Source organism: Cydia fagiglandana, chromosome 4 (assembly GCF_963556715.1).
Source record: "Cydia fagiglandana chromosome 4, ilCydFagi1.1, whole genome shotgun sequence".
Lineage (NCBI taxonomy): Eukaryota > Metazoa > Arthropoda > Insecta > Lepidoptera > Tortricidae > Cydia > Cydia fagiglandana.
In genome coordinates this window covers 10,774,058-10,792,130 of record NC_085935.1, presented here as the reverse complement: position 1 = coordinate 10,792,130, position 18,073 = coordinate 10,774,058, and the positions used below count along the sequence as shown (strand labels likewise).

At 37.0% G+C, this 18,073-nt stretch overlaps 5 protein-coding genes across 5 annotated transcripts in view; 2 read left to right on the top strand and 3 right to left on the bottom strand.

Annotated features, from left to right (window-relative positions):
* The window catches only part of LOC134663691 (chromodomain-helicase-DNA-binding protein 9), a 275,973-nt gene that overhangs the window by 191,674 nt on the left and 66,226 nt on the right, over positions 1–18,073 (bottom strand). The gene's annotated exons all lie outside the window — the stretch shown is intronic.
* Positions 1,723–15,121, bottom strand: LOC134663704 (uncharacterized). Its single transcript, XM_063520159.1, has 2 exons — positions 13,521–15,121; positions 1,723–1,751 (listed from the first exon to the last, which is right to left on the bottom strand). The coding sequence occupies exon 1, from the start codon at positions 15,119–15,121 to the stop codon at positions 13,544–13,546; it is 1,578 nt and encodes a 525-aa protein (XP_063376229.1). The 3' UTR covers positions 1,723–1,751; positions 13,521–13,543.
* Positions 5,703–7,631, top strand: LOC134663710 (GDP-fucose protein O-fucosyltransferase 1). Its single transcript, XM_063520166.1, has 4 exons — positions 5,703–5,850; positions 5,976–6,428; positions 6,681–6,966; positions 7,311–7,631. Exons 1-4 carry the CDS (start codon positions 5,754–5,756, stop codon positions 7,609–7,611), a joined length of 1,137 nt encoding a protein of 378 aa, XP_063376236.1. The 5' UTR covers positions 5,703–5,753; the 3' UTR covers positions 7,612–7,631.
* On the bottom strand, positions 8,537–9,920 carry LOC134663716 (large ribosomal subunit protein uL29). The gene is made up of 3 exons (XM_063520173.1): positions 9,806–9,920; positions 9,223–9,359; positions 8,537–8,786 (listed from the first exon to the last, which is right to left on the bottom strand). Exons 1-3 carry the CDS (start codon positions 9,806–9,808, stop codon positions 8,555–8,557), a joined length of 372 nt encoding a protein of 123 aa, XP_063376243.1. The 5' UTR covers positions 9,809–9,920; the 3' UTR covers positions 8,537–8,554.
* On the top strand, positions 11,032–12,574 carry LOC134663713 (alpha N-terminal protein methyltransferase 1-like). The gene is made up of 2 exons (XM_063520169.1): positions 11,032–11,687; positions 12,243–12,574. The coding sequence occupies exons 1-2, from the start codon at positions 11,242–11,244 to the stop codon at positions 12,496–12,498; spliced, it is 702 nt and encodes a 233-aa protein (XP_063376239.1). The 5' UTR covers positions 11,032–11,241; the 3' UTR covers positions 12,499–12,574.

The following is an 18,073-nucleotide window of genomic DNA, read 5'->3' as shown; positions in this document are numbered from 1 at the left end:
GAACCGCCGTTGGCTCTACGCAGACAATACCTCGCCGACAGGTTCTTGATTAAAGCCAGCTCTTACAGCAACCACTTGCTGCTCCCGCGCTTGCAGGCGCTGGCACTGGAGGTCACTGAAAGCAGATATTGGACATATAAAGCCTTTCCCAGAATAGTAATTTCTTTTTCAAAATTAATTAATATCCGCCCCAGTTTATATCAATCAGGTGCTAACCCATTATTTGAAGTGGCGTTTGAGACCCTAACACACTCACCAAAGGTCATATTAGACATAGGAATTTTCAAAGATGATCCAGGAGCAAACAACAAATTTAATAAATTTTTAGATAAATGGCAAGATTACTTACCGGTTTTTACTGACGCTTCTAAGGTGGATCCTGCAAGATGTGTGGGAGCAGCGGTGTGGATTCCACGGTACAATATCGTCCTTCCATTTAAATGTCCTCCTCAAGCGTCCATTTTCACAGGTGAGGCAGTTGCAATTCTGGAGGCTGTCAAATATGCAGACACACATAACATTAAAAAAACAATTATCTTCTCTGACAGTAGGAGTTGCCTGCAGGCAATAGTAGGCAATCAATTAAAATTTAAAGCCAAATTTCCATTGATTCTTCAAATTAAAGCTGTGCTACGTAGGTGTGAATCGAGGGGCCTGCATATTGTTCTGGGATGGGTTCCAAGCCACTGTGGTAGAGGCAATGAGATGGCTGATATATGGGCAAAACGGGCGATTGAGATTGGTTCACTAAAACAGGAAATTTACAGTACTGACCTGTTGAGTTGTGCGCTATCTGATATGTTTAATACATGGCAGAGGCAATGGGATATGTCTAGATTGGAAACTGGTAAACATTATGGCTGTGTACAACCTCGAATTACTCGAAAACCGTGGTTCTATCGATTCCGTACTTCTCCGAAGTGGGTAATATCCACCATTTGCCGTTTACGCTTAGGCAAAGTATGTACCCCGTTATTTCTGGCTATGATTGGTGTCCGTGCGAACTCATTGTGTGAATGTGGGTTGGATGAGGGCAACTTGGACCACATCTTCTTTGCTTGTACAAAATGTAGCTACTCGCTGTACGATGTATTACCCGATAATGTTCCGCGACCTATATGCTTTAGCTCGCTTCTTTGCCACATGGATACTAAGCTAACTTCTATTCTAATTAAATATTTACAAACAAATAACATAAAACTCTAAATATTGTCTTATCTTTTCTAATTTAATGCGTATAATTCATGTCAATCTATACTCGTTTTATTCTATACTCTCTATTTCTATCTACATATATATATCGTTTTCTTCTCTTCCACTTCCTTCATGTTGGCACTACTAACGTTCTGTCATCCGCTTCCCGCTTTTTTGCTAATCGTTGTATTCGTCATGTGTTTGTCTGTGATGTTCATAACAATTATTTGTTTTTAGGTTTCCCCAACTACATCCTCCCAAAAATGCAAAATTATTATACCGAACATTCTCCTCACGTGTGAAAGTCAACACCGACATTGGCAAATTCACCCTGTGCAAAATTGCAGGGAGTAAGCCAGAAAAAAAAAAAAAAATTGTAAACATTCTCCTGTTTTAACCGACTTCCAAATCCCAAAGGAGAAGGTTATCAATGCGGTTTTGTTTTTTTTTTCTCCAAAATACTGCAATAGTGTGCGACAAATTGTGGAAATATACCTATAGGTAACTACTGGGAATAAAAATTCCCAGTAGGTACCACCAAACCGAGTTGGTGGTAACTACTAGGATTTTTTTTCCCCTTTTTAATTTTTGATGTTCGAAAGCCGTCCGTAACAAGACATACGTCAACAGTTTTATTTTAGCTATTATAATCCGTTTTTTTTTTCATCCTATTTTCGATGAGGTAAATTGTAGCTGTCACGTGGTACCACAAATTTGGTCGGACTGCAAAAACTGCCAGGCTACGGTGAGGCCGACCAAGCCATACATCAACAGGTTTATTTGAGGTATTATAATCCGTTTGTTTCATTCTATTTTTCGATGAGGTAAATTATAGCTCTCACGCGGTACCACAAAATTGGTCGGACACAGGAACCTGCCAACACAGGATTTGGCCGACTACTTTTTTTTACTGTCCTCAAAGGCAGCTATCGTACCATACAAGTTTCATACGATTTTTCGATATTTTTTTAGTTTCTTAACAATTTTCAATAATAAACGTATTAAAACCTGAAAAAAGTACTTAAATCCAATTCCGGAATTTTAATTCCGGAATTGTAATATCGGAAAATTTGTCTGAGATTCCGGAATTTCGAGATTCCGGAATTCCGGAATGCAAGCCCTAATTGTAGCCCTCACATGGTACCACAAAATTGGTCGGACACAGGAACCTGCCAATACAGGATTTGGCCGACCACTTTTTTTTTACTGTCCTCAAAGGCAGCTATCGTATACCATACAAGTTTGATACGATTTTTCAATAATAAAATTTTGATGATTTTTTTATAAATTTGGCCGGACTGCAAAAACTGCCAGGTTAAGGTGAGGCCGACCAAGACATACGTCAACAGGTTTATTTTAGGTATTATAATCCGTTTGTTTCATTCTATTTTTCGATGAGGTAAATTGTAGCTCTCACGTGGTACCACAAAATTGGTCGGACACAGGAACCTGCCAACACAGGATTTGGCCGACCACTTTTTTTACTGTCCTCAAAGGCAACTATCGTACCATACAAGTTTCATACGATTTTTCGATAAAAAAATTTGATGATTTTTTTATAAATTTGGTCGGACTACAAAAACTGCCCGGTTAAGGTGAGGCCGACCAAGACATACGTCAACAGGCTTATTTTAGCTATTATAATCCGTTTGTTTCATTCTAGTTTTCGATGAGGTAAATTGTAGCTCTCACATGGTACCACAAAATTGGTCGGACACAGGAACCTGCCAATACAGGATTTGGCCGACCACTTTTTTTTTACTGTCCTCAAAGGCAGATATCGTATACCATACAAGTTTGATACGATTTTTCAATAAATTTTTTTTGATGTTTTTTTTATAAATTTGGTCGGACTGCAAAAACTGCCAGGTTAAGGTGAGGCCAACCAAGACACACGTCAACAGGCTTATTTTAGCTATTATAATCCGTTTGTTTCATTCTATTTTTCGATGAGGTAAATTGTAGCTCTCACGTGGTACCACAAAATTGGTCGGACACAGGAACCTGCGAACACAGGATTTAGCCGACCACTTTTTTTTACTGTCCTCAAAGGCAGCTATCGTACTATATAAGTTTCATACGATTTTTCAATAAAAATTTTTTGATGATTTTTTTATAAATTTGGTCGGACTGCAAAAACTGCCCGGTTAAGGTGAGGCCGACCAAGACATACGTCAACAGGCTTATTTTAGCTATTATAATCCGTTTGTTTTATTATATTTTTCGATGAGGTAAATTGTAGCTCTCACGTGACCCAATAAATCTGGTCGGACTGCAAAAACTGCCAGGCTAAGGTGAGGCCGACCACTTTTTTTTTACTGTCCTCAAGGTCAGGTATCCTACCATACAAGTTTCATTCTATTTTTCGATGAGGTTTTTTTTGATGAATTTTTGTCCAACGTTTTTGCCATTTGTACAAAATCTGCCAGGTTAAGCCCAGGCCGACCAAGTGCGTTCGAAGCTACTAAATGTCAGGTACCTCTACAGGGTATTCTATTTTTTGATGAGGTTTGTTTCATGCAGCCGGACACCGGACTATAATCGCTATTTCGTTCCGCTGTGTAGCGTTTATCGATATATAACATGATTAAAATCGACTTTTTACATCCCTAAAAGAGCACACATATACGTTTTTACGCACACATGCACAACCTGGGTCACCTAAAAAGGGGACAGTCCATCTTGTCAACAGTATGGTTGTCCTTTTTTGACAAACGGCATTTTTAAAAGAGCAAGGAGAGAGAATTGATACTAGTTGCTGCGCCGTCAAAGAGAACAGAAAGCGTTGGGCCCTTGCTTTGCTGAGATGCGTACGTGGCAGTACGACTCACAAGTGATTTTTAAGCGTTCATATGAACACAAATATTGAAAACGGTAAAAAAGCGCCAACGTCGGGTTTTAACGCAACGCTTTTTAAGCTGTCGTGCGAATGGGGCCTTTAAGGCGTATCCAGATTAGTCAATTTTTCGCCAATCTGATTAAATTGCCCGATTGAATCAGGACGTGCGGACGCAAATACCAATTTGGCTCGCCGATAATGACCGATATTACCGATAAAATGAGGTGCGGACGCAAGAATACCAATTTGTGAGGCCAATATTTTCTTTTCTTTTTTTTTTAACAATTATGGCCTAACCAATATTTTCGTTCTAGGGCATTTTTTCAATTTAGGCCAAGCGCGCACCACGACTTTTTGTCGCGCGATAAGTTAGTCGCAGAAATGTAAGGCCCCGTTCGCACGGCAGCTTTTTCAACGCGCGTTAAAAAAGCGTTTGAATGACACAAATGGATAACCATGTATGTATTCACACGAAGGCGGTTTTTAAGCGCGGCGCTTTTTTATCGAGCACTGTTCGATTTTCGGCGTTGAGCGTTGGCGTCAAATTGAATAGAGCATACGGAACTCCGATACACGGATGTTCTCACAAGCGTTAAAAAAGCGCCGGCGCTGCTGTCAGTTGGCTGTCAAGTGTAAATTTTTGGTGTCAATCGTCAAGATTATTATCAGTTTCACCCATAGTTTCACCTTAAAAATGTCAACTTATGCTTACAAATTCCTGAAATATTCAAGCTATATTCAAATAATACGTCGTAATAGCAAATAAAGTATGGCTTTGCTGAGATGCGTACGTGGCAGTACGACTCACAAGTGATTTTTAAGCGTTCGTATGAACACAAATATTGGAAACGGTAAAAAAGCGCCAACGTCGGGTTTTAACGCAACGCTTTTTAAGCTGTCGTGCGAATGGGGTCTAACGTATGTGTTTATTTGGCAGTGCGCGCATATGCGACAAAAAAATCGCAGCGATTTTAAAATTGTGATTCGTCACATTTTTCCGCGACTGCTCGCGACGCGATTGTCGCAAAGTGAATTGCAGCATACGGAGTTGTATGGCACTGCGCGCACTGCGATAATAAAATCGCACCCGGACCTCAGTCGGCATTTCGCTCTCCAAGCGTCAACATATCGGAACCTGCTTCTCCTATGGAGTCACAAGATGAGACGCTAGATGTTGACCGTTTAATTATAGAAATAGAAGGAGATCACCTTTGTGGTATAAATACTCAAAGTCATACAGCGATTGCATATTGTTTCACGACAAGCGACTGGTACGAAATCCATGTCGAGAATGAACAAATCGTCGACTTTTCATCGCAGTGCGCGCAGTGAATTTTCTGCGATAAATTACAGCGCGATTCTAAAATCGTGGTGCGTGCTTGGCCTTAGAGGGCTCTAATATCGCCAATTTCATTTCGGTCGATTTGATCAGTTCCGTTTGGATACCGCTTTACACTCGAGTCTCGCACGCGAATGTAAACTGGACATAACCGCGAATATCGAAGTTCGCTAATTGCGGGCATTTTTCTTTGTCACTCTTATTACGCCTTCATTGGAGTAAAAGAGAAAGATCCCCGAAATTTGCGAATTTCGGATTTCGCGGTGCGGTAGCCCTCTGCGGGTTATGTCACTTGTCATCGTCTTGTCACTGTCAAAAGTGTAACTGAAATTTCGACTTGTGCAGAGTAAAAGGAATAAAATTCGTATTTTATTTATCAATATGTTAAAATGCGTATTGTTTTTCTTATTTACTATAGAATTAGCTTGTTCTGATGTCCAGGATAGTAATGGGTACTTGGCATACTGTCCTTGTATGGGTAAGCATAAGCACCTTTGTTCTAAGTTCTACCGGCATGGCAAATGGTATTTACTAAACGAATTTAGCTCTTCGCAATAACTACAAGGCAACTTTTCTTAATTCTAATTTTATAATTATTTACAGGCAGGTTTGGTAACCAAGCAGATCACTTCCTAGGCGCCCTAGCATTCAGTAAAGCCCTTAACAGAACATTGATTTTACCTCCATGGGTTGAATACAGGTACGGAGAGCCGAGGTCTAGGCAAGTTCCTTTTGACACTTACTTTAAACCTGAAGCTTTAGCCCAGTATCATAAGGTGATAAAAATGGAACACTTCATGTCTGAAATTGCACCCACTCTCTGGCCAAGTGAAAAAAGGGTAGCTTTCTGTTACACTCAACGGCAAGGAGAACAAGATAATAGTTGCAATGCAAAATCTGGTAACCCGTTTGGTCCATTCTGGGATACATTTAATATAGACTTTGCAGCATCAGAATTCTATGGGCCCTTGAATTATGATTCAACCAATGCTGCTATGATTGAAAAATGGCAGCAGAAATACCCAGCTGCAAAATGGCCAGTGTTAGCCTTCACAGGTGATTTCCTTACAGCACTCAGCATGATCAAAATTGGCATCTGAATTATTTTTGGTTGTTTGCTTTTTTATTCATAATACTGCCCTCCGCTCCTACGCTGAAAAGTGCTATCTTAATTACAAATGATTTTGATAATAGAACAGCTATAGAAACTAAAGTATAAGTTACCAATGAATTTTCTTTTAAGATAGCACTATTTGGCTTAGTAGGGCAGAATAAGATTAATAAGTATGTACTGTTTTGTTTTCTCAGGTGCTCCTGCCAGTTTTCCTGTGCAAAATGAAAATAGACCTTTGCATAAGTACATGCAATGGAGTGATGACATTGCAACAAGATCAAGGCAGTTCATAAAGAAAAACATGAGTGGGGGTGGTTTTCTTGGCATCCACCTCCGGAACGGCCAGGACTGGGCAAGGGCTTGTCAACATGTGAAGGACAGCCCTCTATTATTTGCTGCTCCTCAGTGTGTGGGCTATAAAAATGAAAGAGGGCCTCTGACAGAATCCATGTGCCTGCCATCAAAGTCGGACATCATTAAGTATGATATTAGAAAACTTCTACTTCTTTAAAATTTCTACTTTAAATCTAGATATATAATATTACTCTTGACAGGACATTGTCTAATATCTCATTTTGGGTATAAGGTAGAGATACCCATCATAAGACAGAGAGATTGAATTATTCTATTAGCTTCTTAATACCCTAATTATTTTATATAACTTTCAAGAGTATTCATCCAAATAATAAAGGTATATTTGAAATGTTAGAAGCTGTCATTAGGTATATTGATTGATTGTGGGCAAAAGGATAATGGGTTAATTTTGAAATTTGTGAGACTAATGAATATAATTTATCCTATTAATTCAATTTTTTTTATTTCAGACAAATAAAGAGAGTACTAAAGAGATTGAATGACATAAAGTATGTCTTTGTGGCTTCAGATTCCAATCCCATGGTTGATGATTTAACAAATGCCTTGCACAGATTAGATGTATCTATTGTAAACTTAAAGCCTCCAAATCCTCACATGGATTTGGCAATTCTTGGGAAAGCTAATTATTTCATTGGGAACTGTGTCTCATCCTTTACTGCATTTGCTAAAAGAGAAAGAGATGTTATAGGATTGGGCTCCGAATTTTGGTCATTCCCCCACCGCAAGAAACAAAAACATGAAGAATTATAAAATAGGAGCTTGGCATATCTGAACAACCAAGACCAAAATTGAAACCACTGGCATTCTGGATAAAAATAGGTACCTGACTACCTACCTACATGATATGAACATGTTGAGATACATCCTCAATCCGCCATGTTAACAAAGTTTTAGTTTTACATTACTTAGTCAAGGCTAACCACTACTTGATAAAACAAGGTTCAGTGACCCAGAACTGTAAGAGCTAAAAAAAGTAATAGGATAAGGAGACATAGACTGCAAACCACATAGATATGTGAGAAATTTGCATTCTTTGCTTTGAAAGGTGCATCCAGATCAAGTGAATATGCCACAATGGGTTGAGACATGCAAGGGGTCATCCATTAATTACGTCACACGAATTTCTAGGTTTTTTGACCCCTCCCCCCCTCCTTGTCACACTTGGTCACATTTGGCAAACCCCTCCCCCCTAGTGTGACGTCACATTTTTTCTACGAAATCGCCAAATCGAATTAAGTACCTAAGTATTATTAATATTTTATCAAAATATTTGTAATTTTATAACCCAAAACTGCTTAGGAAACAAAATTAAACGAATAAAAACGATTATCGTTTTAAAAACTTGTTATTTAAATGTACAGCGAATAAAAAAAATTAAATAAATTTTCGGTTACTGACGAAGTTAAAGTGACGTCACAAAGTTTGTGTCTCCCCCCTCCCCCATGTCACAATATGTCACATTTTCTTGACCCCTCCCTCCCCCTAAACGTGTGATGTAATTAATGGATGACCCCCAAAGGGCAACAGGTTTAACGGACGCGAATAGCGTAGTCGTCAATATTACCGCACGATACCTTGCACAAATAAAGCATATTCCCTAGATCTGATTAGATTGCTATTAATAATTCTGTATTAGTTACAGACTTCTTGTTTGATGAGAAAATAAAAACACCAAAATATTTAAGTGATTTTATTAAGCCTTAACAGCATAAACCCTTGGGGGGAAGAGAGACTTCTTTCTGATCTCTTTTCTGGTCTTGATCTTGGCTTCATGCTTTGTGAGGGCCTTGCGCATAGCACGGGTCTTCTTGGGCCTCAGGTCTAGGGGCTTGTACTTCTTGTTCTTGTAGTGGTTACGCAGGTTAACCTTCATCTTCTGGTGGTATACAATGTATACCCGGGCAATGGCTTTCCTTACCACTCGACTGAAAAGTGAAAATATAAATTTTATATTAGTTAATAAGATTTACTTTTTATCATCATATTTTTTACTTGAAAATCCAATCGTCTGTACAATGCATCCAATAACCAGCTCTGTAGAAAAGGCCCACCAGCTCTCTAATAATAATACTAACTGCAAACAACCAATTTCTTTCAATATGTAACAAATTTCATGGTCCAGAACTAGAAGAGAGAGCTTAAACTATTATAGGTTGATCAAGATTGAATTATTCATTCAAAACTTAAGTAAAAACTCTTGGTTTTTTTGTATCCCGTCTCTATAATATGATGAATATTTATTGTTCTTCATCAAAAAATGGACCAGATCTCTTATTTGTTAATGTCCTATAACATTTATTAATAATGCATCCTGTAATAGCCTTTACTCCAAGAAATAAATAAACTAAAAAATACACTTACATTTTAGACAGCTTGGAAGCTGCTCCACCGGTGACTTTAGCTACTCTGAGATTTGTTAACTCAGTCTTCAGCTCTTCCAGTTGTTTGAAGAGCTCCTTCTTGTCCTTCGTACGCAGTTCTGAGCACTTAACCTTACCCTGTAACAAATAATGTGTTCCATTAAGTATTATTTTATAGGTTTTAAAGTGAAGTTTCACCTCTCAACTGTATCCTGGCGAGACTGTATCTGGGCCCGAAGAAACTTTAAACGTTCGTATCGTCTGAGTTACAGTCGTTTCATTGTCTCTGACAGAGGTTATGAGAATCAAAACAAACTGGTACACTGACGAAAATTCCCTAGTTAAAGGGGAAACCTGCACTTTCCCGCATGATTAAGCATGAAAATTTCAATTTATATCAAACAAAACACGGCACTTGAAAGAAACAATTATTTTCTAAACGGCATTCATTCACACTGTAGTGTCACTGAAAATATACACCCCTGCATCTTAAATATGTCACAAATTATACAATCAGACGTTAAAAATCTTATATTATGGCAAGATCGGCACAATTAAAGGAAATTTAATAATATTTCACTAACCATTTTGGAATCTTCAAAAAATCCCTTCCTCTGTCACCATAAAAGTTGACGTAAAGAACGTTTACCATTGTGTTGCCATACAACGCGCGTTAATATTATTAAAGGGATCCACATATCCACATACTAGAGTCTGGCTAGCCAAAAATTGTTGACAGATATTTCGTTGTTGTATCACCAATTGTCTATGATTTTAAAAAAAGCTAAAAGTGAGTTGTCAATTTATGTCATTCATTCAAATTGTTTGCGGTTTATAAGGGGTTTATTGTAAATAATATTAATAATTTCTATACTGAGTGATGTTCGCAAACTATTATTTAAGCTCGTAAATAATTACGACAATGTGCGAAGTCGACGTGTAGCGTTGTATAACGAAAAACTGCAATGTTTACAACTCCTAACCAAATGTAAACAAATTAGGAGGTTGGTGCTCTATAAATATTTTGATACTTTAAGTACTAGTTCTAACATTTGCCTATTACTTTGATTAAGTACGTGAATTTATTAATGCCTGAATCTCATAAATAGGACAAGTGTATAAAAAAACGGATAAACTTAAAGTTCTGAAAAATATCTATAAAATCTAAATATTGGAACGTAAACATATGTGTATGTTGCTGACTGTACTTTAAATAGTGGTAGAAATTATGTAAGCTGACTTTGAGTGCACGTAAACTTTTATTTAGCTTATTTCCATAGGTACCTTACTTGTGCACAGAATACCAAAAATATTATCTAGTATCAAAACTATAATTCCTACTAAGCAAAGTGTGACCAGCCCAAGATTTTTTGAATTTCCCGCCAATAATTTAGGTAAAATTTCAGTAGCCAGACTCTAGCAGTAGTCAAGTTAAAGGAAGGCCTGTCCAGACAAAGAATTTTTTTCACTAATCTGATTAAATTGTCCCATCAAATCAGGCTGTGTGGACTTAAAATCTAATTTGGCTCGCCGATTATGACCGATGATGATGATGATGACCGATAAAATGGGGTGCGGACGAAAGAATACCTTGTGACGCTAATATTCGAGGTTGGGGGCATTTTATTAATTTAGAGCGCTCAAATATCACCATAAATTTAAAATTGGTGGAAGAGGCCAAATTTTATTGGCGTTTGAGTCCGCACGTCCGCACGGCCTGATTTGATGGGACAATTTAATCGCGAGTGTGGAGGGGGCTTAACAGACTGTAGAGCCCCTAATATGTACTGTCAGAAGTGTCAAAGTCAAGTCAAATTATTATAGTCAAATCAATCGAAAACTATAAAAAACGCATGGAGGTCATGGAAAACGCGAATAAAGTAGTATATAATACATAAAGTCTGATAACGTGATTTGGAATAACTTGTGTATGAAGAATTTATCGTGTTCGGAAATACAAGTTAGTCGATATTGACTGCCTTGTGTTCCTGCATCTCGGGGATAACACATTTTATCAAGCATGACCGATTCTCAAGAAACTATATGCTATGAAAAAGCTTTAGAGTACTGGTCCGAAATCCCGGCTACGGTTGATGGTGTACTCGGAGGTTTTGGCTTCATTTCGGATGTAGATATTCAAGGATCCAGATTGTTTCTACAGTCTATTCTCTCGTCCGAAAATCCACCATCTACTAATTTAGCTCTTGACTGTGGAGCCGGCATTGGAAGAATATCTAAGAATTTACTAATACCTCATTTCAGCTCAGTGGATGTTATTGAACCAGATGAAAAATTTATAAACACCATTAGGGAATATGTTGGAAATAATGCAGAAAAATTAGGAAATTTGTATAAAGTGAGTTTACAAGAATTTAGACCAGAGAAAAAATATGATCTAATTTGGAACCAGTGGGTTTTAGGATATTTAAAAGATGATGATTTGCTGTCATATTTAACATATTGCAGGTAAATATGAGAAATCTTTTTGTTTACATTTATCTAAAATATGTATCATGGACAGAGCCTGGAATTTGATCTGTAATAATTAGTTAGCAGCTACCTATATATTTATGTAATTGTTATCATTTAGTTATACATTTCTTAAAAACTAAGTTAGGTATTATCCTAACTTGTACAATGCTATTTAGGTACCTGATAAGAAAAAAAAAACAAAACTAAATTAAGTTAAGAAATTTATCCATTTTAACATAGTATGATAAATGTCTTTATAAAATGATTTAATATTAACTACTGTTACCAGTAGGCATGTTGATAAGTTCAGTTTTCAATAAAATGCTAGTTTTATACAGTTGCATTTAGACATCAACAATCATCCATGTTAAAAAAAAAACATGTTAAACTAATTATACATTCATAATAAGAAAAAAAAACAATGGGATCCATAAAAAAGTCTGTGCAAGAAAGAGAATGAGCCCATACATTCTTCTCTTTCTGTACAGACTCTATTAGCAAAACCTATGTACAGTACATAACTATAATTTTTTTCTTATTTGATTTCAGGGATGCCCTGTCAGAAAATGGAGTTATTATTGTTAAAGAAAATGTGACATCTTCTGGGAAAACAGAAAAAGATGATGCAGATTCATCAGTTACAAGACCATTGAAAGAATACATAAAAATCTTTGGCAAAGCTAAATTGAAAAGGATAAAACAGTGTAAACAAACAAATTTTCCAAATGGTATATATCCGGTGTACATGTTTGCTCTTATACCTAACTTAATATCAGAGGGTGATAATAATGATGTTAATTTATGATACATCTAGTCATATTTGCATATAATGTGTGATGTTTACAAATGTAATGGATTTTGATCAATATAATTGAAAACAACTTACAATTTATAAATGATTTCAAAATGCTTAACACTCAGTAAAGCCTATTACACAGATAACACTGCTCCAGGGTGTGAGTTAACACTATAGCCAATGCCCATATGGTGATAGCAATGTCTCACTTGAAAACACTAGGGTGGGATGCGGATCTGCATCTTGTATGAAAATTGCTGTATAGGTTTTAAAAGCTTTTTTTTTAGTGCAATCTGAACATCCAGAAATGTTCTAATTAAATTCCAAGTGATTATTAAGCTATACGCAATCAAAAAATGCTAGGTTTCCAAGACCTCTTATTAGTTTTAAAATATTTGTCCAACCACATTACGGTATTGCCATGTAAGGCCCACCATACAAAATTTGACTATTTATAATATAAAACATGAATTGTTAGGTATAGGCTTGGTATAGGTATATAGCAAATTGGGTTGAATTTATTTTATTTGAGAAAGCATTGAAACAAAATAAGTGCTACAGATGTAGTGAGTAATTGTTAGCCATCGTATTTTCACGGAAACGCACGAACGTGTTATGCTATTTCAGTCAGTCTCAGTAGGTACAATAAGTACTAATAAGTTCCGAAAAAATACGAGGGGTTAGGGGCTGTCCATAAATTACGTCATCGATTTTTGACCCTTGATACTTCAAATGACCCCATTTCCTCCTACGTCATGCTACCATCATCCGATGTCCAAACCCCCCCCTAATTTGAAATGACGTAATTTATGAATAGCCCCTTATCGATTAATTACATCACAAGAATTTCTAGGTTTTTTGACCCCCCTCAGTCACTTGTCACACTTGGTCACAGAACTCTTATAAGGGGCATTGGGGTAATTGCGGACTAGTTTGGAAGGTTTATTTTTTTGTTATCATTAGAATTTATTAGTCCCTTTAGGTATATAAAACTTATTTAAATAACTTGAAAACCATAGTTTCTGCTAGACTTTATAGCTAGACTAGGTAAACTTTAGTTGTTCAGTACCTCATATCTTCTAATAGGAGCCATGTCGATATTGAAATTACTAACTTTAATATAATTTCTAACATATTCTCGGTCACTCTCTGTTAGTGAAGTCCAACTTTCCAACTCTACAAGTATTCGAAGGCTCATACAACTCTGAATAATCCTTTCAATCGATACTATAGTTAAGAAATCAGAATGCATGATCCGAAATTCTTTTAAATGTATCAGGGGATTTTTATCTAAAAGTTTGAATACAAATTCATCTGTTATATTAACGGCGGTACCTAAGTGAACATATTCTACATTTAAGGCATTAGCGAGAACAAAAGATAATTGATCATCATTGCAAGTTGCTACACAAGTAAACTTTTTTAGATTTCGGAATGGCAATAACTCTAACTTTTTTGTATATAACGACGTATGTTGTATCAATGTACAATTATAGAGAGTCAAATGTTCTAGAAGAGGACACATCTGGCTAATATACATTAAAGCGTTTAAATCTATTTGATCCACGTGTTCAAGGTGTAGATGTATGATGTTACAGCCCTTAACTTGAAGTATCTGTTTAACTTGATCTCCGTAGAAATCACACGACAGTAATTTAAGCTCACAAAGGTCCTTAAGACCTATGAGCATCATTAAATCGCCATGCACAGCATTGTGGAAGACAGTCATGCTTCGTATATCCGGACACATATCTACTGCTAACTGCAAGTGGTTTGCCGGCGCATATCGACTAACATATGTTTTCAACTTTAGTGGTCTAGCAGAAGAAGTTGTCAAATCAATGTATTCTAAAACTTTACCAATATCGTCACAGCGCCCAATATCCTCAAGATTTTTACTCTTAATGAGTAATCTTGCAAAGCCTTCATATGTCACAGATGTCCTGTATAATTGTATAGCTTTCAGGGTTAATAACTTAGCCAAGATATTAATACTTTCATTTGTCACGCATTTGGAACTAGATACATCCAACTTTTCGATTTTTTTACAATTTTGTATTATACAATGTAAGATATTATCAGTGCAATCGTAATTTATTGTCAAGTATTTAAGATTATGAAGTTCTTTGAGTGCTTCAATTATGGATCCTTCCATGTCGGCTGTTTTCCAGCCTCCAGAGAGAGACCCCAGGTTTAGGTAAACTAGACCTGATAGCATTTGTAATTTTGAATAGAAAACGCTACGCATCATTTTTGGTATGATATCGATAGAAACATAAGTCAAATTTCTTGTAAACAAAGTCTCGACCATTCTCACAATGACATTCATTTCACTGACAAACTTTCCCATAGATCCTCGAAAGTGTGCCTTTTTAGTGTTTTCCAATAGCGTCGACAGCGCTCTTATAACTTCAGTTACCAGTAAATCATGAACCATCCATGGAACGTTGTAATCAATGTAATTACGAATACTGTCGATGTGACGCGATAGTGATATTTGAGCAATAGTAGTGTCCCGCTGAGCTTGTGCTGAAATGGGCGCCATAAGAAGCTCCGCCTGTACTGCAATCCAGTCACCAAGCCTGGTCAAAGCTATACTTTCAAGTGGTTTTGGTTGTTTGTATCTCGACATTGTCCTTGGCCTGAAAAATAATGTTTATTGTTTAAGTACATATTTTAAAATAGGTATTATCTAGAATCACTATGTTTCGAAACTGAAAGAAAGAGTAACTGCAGAAAGAATAAGTTATCTCCTCGCACTATTTTTTGTAGGTAGGTTGACTGAAACTTATGCCAACAAACAGGACAACCAGTTTATTAGCAGGGCTTGTTATGGGATATCGAACCCTCGCGCCTACTCTTCCCTGTAAGGTGCTCGATCAAAAACAAATACTTTTCCACTAATTTACCCAAAAATTAACGTCCCTCCTCCCTCTACTGCCCTACAAAAAATTAACGCTCATCACTAAGCGGTCATGATTTCATGAATTATCACCGCTCTATCAATGGACCCAAAAATTAACACCTCTACATTACATTATTATTAATATTTGTATCTCCTTGGATATCACGGGCCTATGATCCCGGTTTTTTGATAGGCTTGCGTGGGGACACAGATCCAACACGTAGAGGCCCCTTGGAGAGCTTTTATGTCATGTAGAACGCCTGCTGAAACCCGTTCACAGGTGCAACAATAAACACCCATGAACCGGTCTCAGCAGGCATTGGGACTATTGTAGAAAAAGAGAACAGTATACCGTTATTATTATTAGTTATTAATGTATCTCCTTTTTGGACTTCACGGGCCTATAAATCCCGGTCTTTTGATAGGCTTGCGTGGGGATATAGATCCAACACGTAGAGGCCCTTTGGAGAGTTTTAATGTCATGTAGCACGCCTGCTGGAACCCGTTCACAGGCGCAACAATAGACACCCGTGAACCGGTCGCAGCAGGCATTGGGACTATTGTAGAAAAAGTGAACAGTATACCGGTTTATGGATTGATGTTTGGGTGGACAATGAGACTGGGCTATTGTAAAATAGGTCCGGACACCTGCCATAACAATGTTAACACCGTCATCGAGGCAGGCGGTGACTCGCCACTATTAGTTATTAATATTATTATTATTTATTTGTTAACCTGTTGTGTCCCATTGCTGGACAAAGGCCTCCCTCTCTTTCTTCCACGCGTCTCGTTCTATGGCAATATTAGGCCAATCTTTCCGAAAGACACAAGATCGTGCCGCCACCTCCTTCTAGGTCTGCCGTGACGCCGCACTATGTTTCATCCCATTACATTACAGTACCCATTCCATTGCATTACCCGTCCACAAATTAATGGCTTCTAATAGTTCTAATCGACCCAAAAAACAACGCCCCTCTAGTAACCGAAAAAAATGAACGGCTCCTCTACTAATCGACCCAATTTTTTTTGCAGATAATTGAACCTCGCTCTTTACCCCAACGCACCTTAGTACAATTAGCAGCTAATTGTGACATGAAGTTTTTGGAAGATGTCAGTCGATTTTACTAATCGTGAGATTCAAATATTTCTAGTAAAACTGCTATCTTATTTGACGCGTGCCCTGCGAGTAAAGACGCCCCATATAAAAAGCGCGCCATAATACATTATAGGAGGTACCCTAAAATAGTTATTTGTTTTACAACGGGACAAAGTTGTTGTTTAACCGCTAATATTGATACCCGAGCAAGCGAAAGATTCCAAAATTGAACCACGAGCGTAGTGAGTGGTTCGAAAAACGGAATCTTGAGCTTTGCAAGGGGGGAAAAATTTGCCCCCCAGTGAAACGTAAATTTTTTACCACACCAAATTGAAGAAAATATTAACTGTATCAAACCAAAACCAACCAAATCCAAATGAATGTTATTAAATACTTATGAAAATCATCATTTAAAAGTCAATTCAACCAGCAAAAATAAGAAAACAACTCAAAATTTGCATTTGATTACTTTGCCTCACATGTGAATAAAATGCAACTTTGCTACCGGTTTTTGAACAATCAAGAGAGCCTTTACCAGTTGGTGTGGTGAAAATTTTTTTCATGCTTGTATTAGCCACAATGGGCTAGAATTTAATTGAAATTTAATATACCTAATGTATCGTTGTCGGAATATAATTTGAATCGATTTTCCATTGGTATAAGTGGTATAGTCGGTGCCCTAACATAAGTTTACATATATAATTATTACCTTTTATACTCTTTGTCAAGCTGTACAAGTTGTTTGAGGAACCGGTGCAAATTAATCAAATTATTTTTCTTCGATCATAATTAATCCTCATTTATTTAAAATAACGCGCGGATAAGCAAGTTTAAACGTCCATAAATAATCAATCAATTATCATATTAATCTATTATCTAATCTTATCCTAAAAACAAACAATTTCGTCTAAGTCTCGATTTAGATTTTACGCACCTACCTTTATGAGCGCCTAGACTTTCGTCATATAACTATGCCGATGCCGTTATAAACGTAAATAATAAATTATAATTATTCTAATACACTCAAATCACTTCTCAACAGTTGGTGTATTTACGAACAAAACTGAAAGGAACAGAAACATGTATGATCAAAATAACGCTGAGGTATATTTTTAGATGAACGATGATAGAATGTGTTCGCTCTGACGATCTTATTTCTGTTACTCATTGAGCTCATATACTACCTACCTAAGTAGACTCGGGAAAGTCAGGTTGAGTTAGACCAAGATAACTCTGCAACTACTATGACAGCACAGAATGTGCAAGTGATATTTATATTATTTATTATATAGGTACGTCATAATTGCATAGAAGTATGACTTTTAAAATAACACTTGCACAATCTAGGCCATTCAGCGATGATAATGACAGGTCTGTGGTCTAGTCTATCAAAATCGCTGCATACTTATTTTGGTCTAAGTATTATATAAGATTATATAGTTAGTAAAAGGACTGTCTCATTTCAACCATAGACAGAGATAATCATACTGTCTTTGTCTTATTGGTTTGACCAATTAAAGGATAGGTACACGTTTTGGGGGAGGGAAGGGGTCAAGAAAATGTGACAAGGGGGAGGGAGAAAT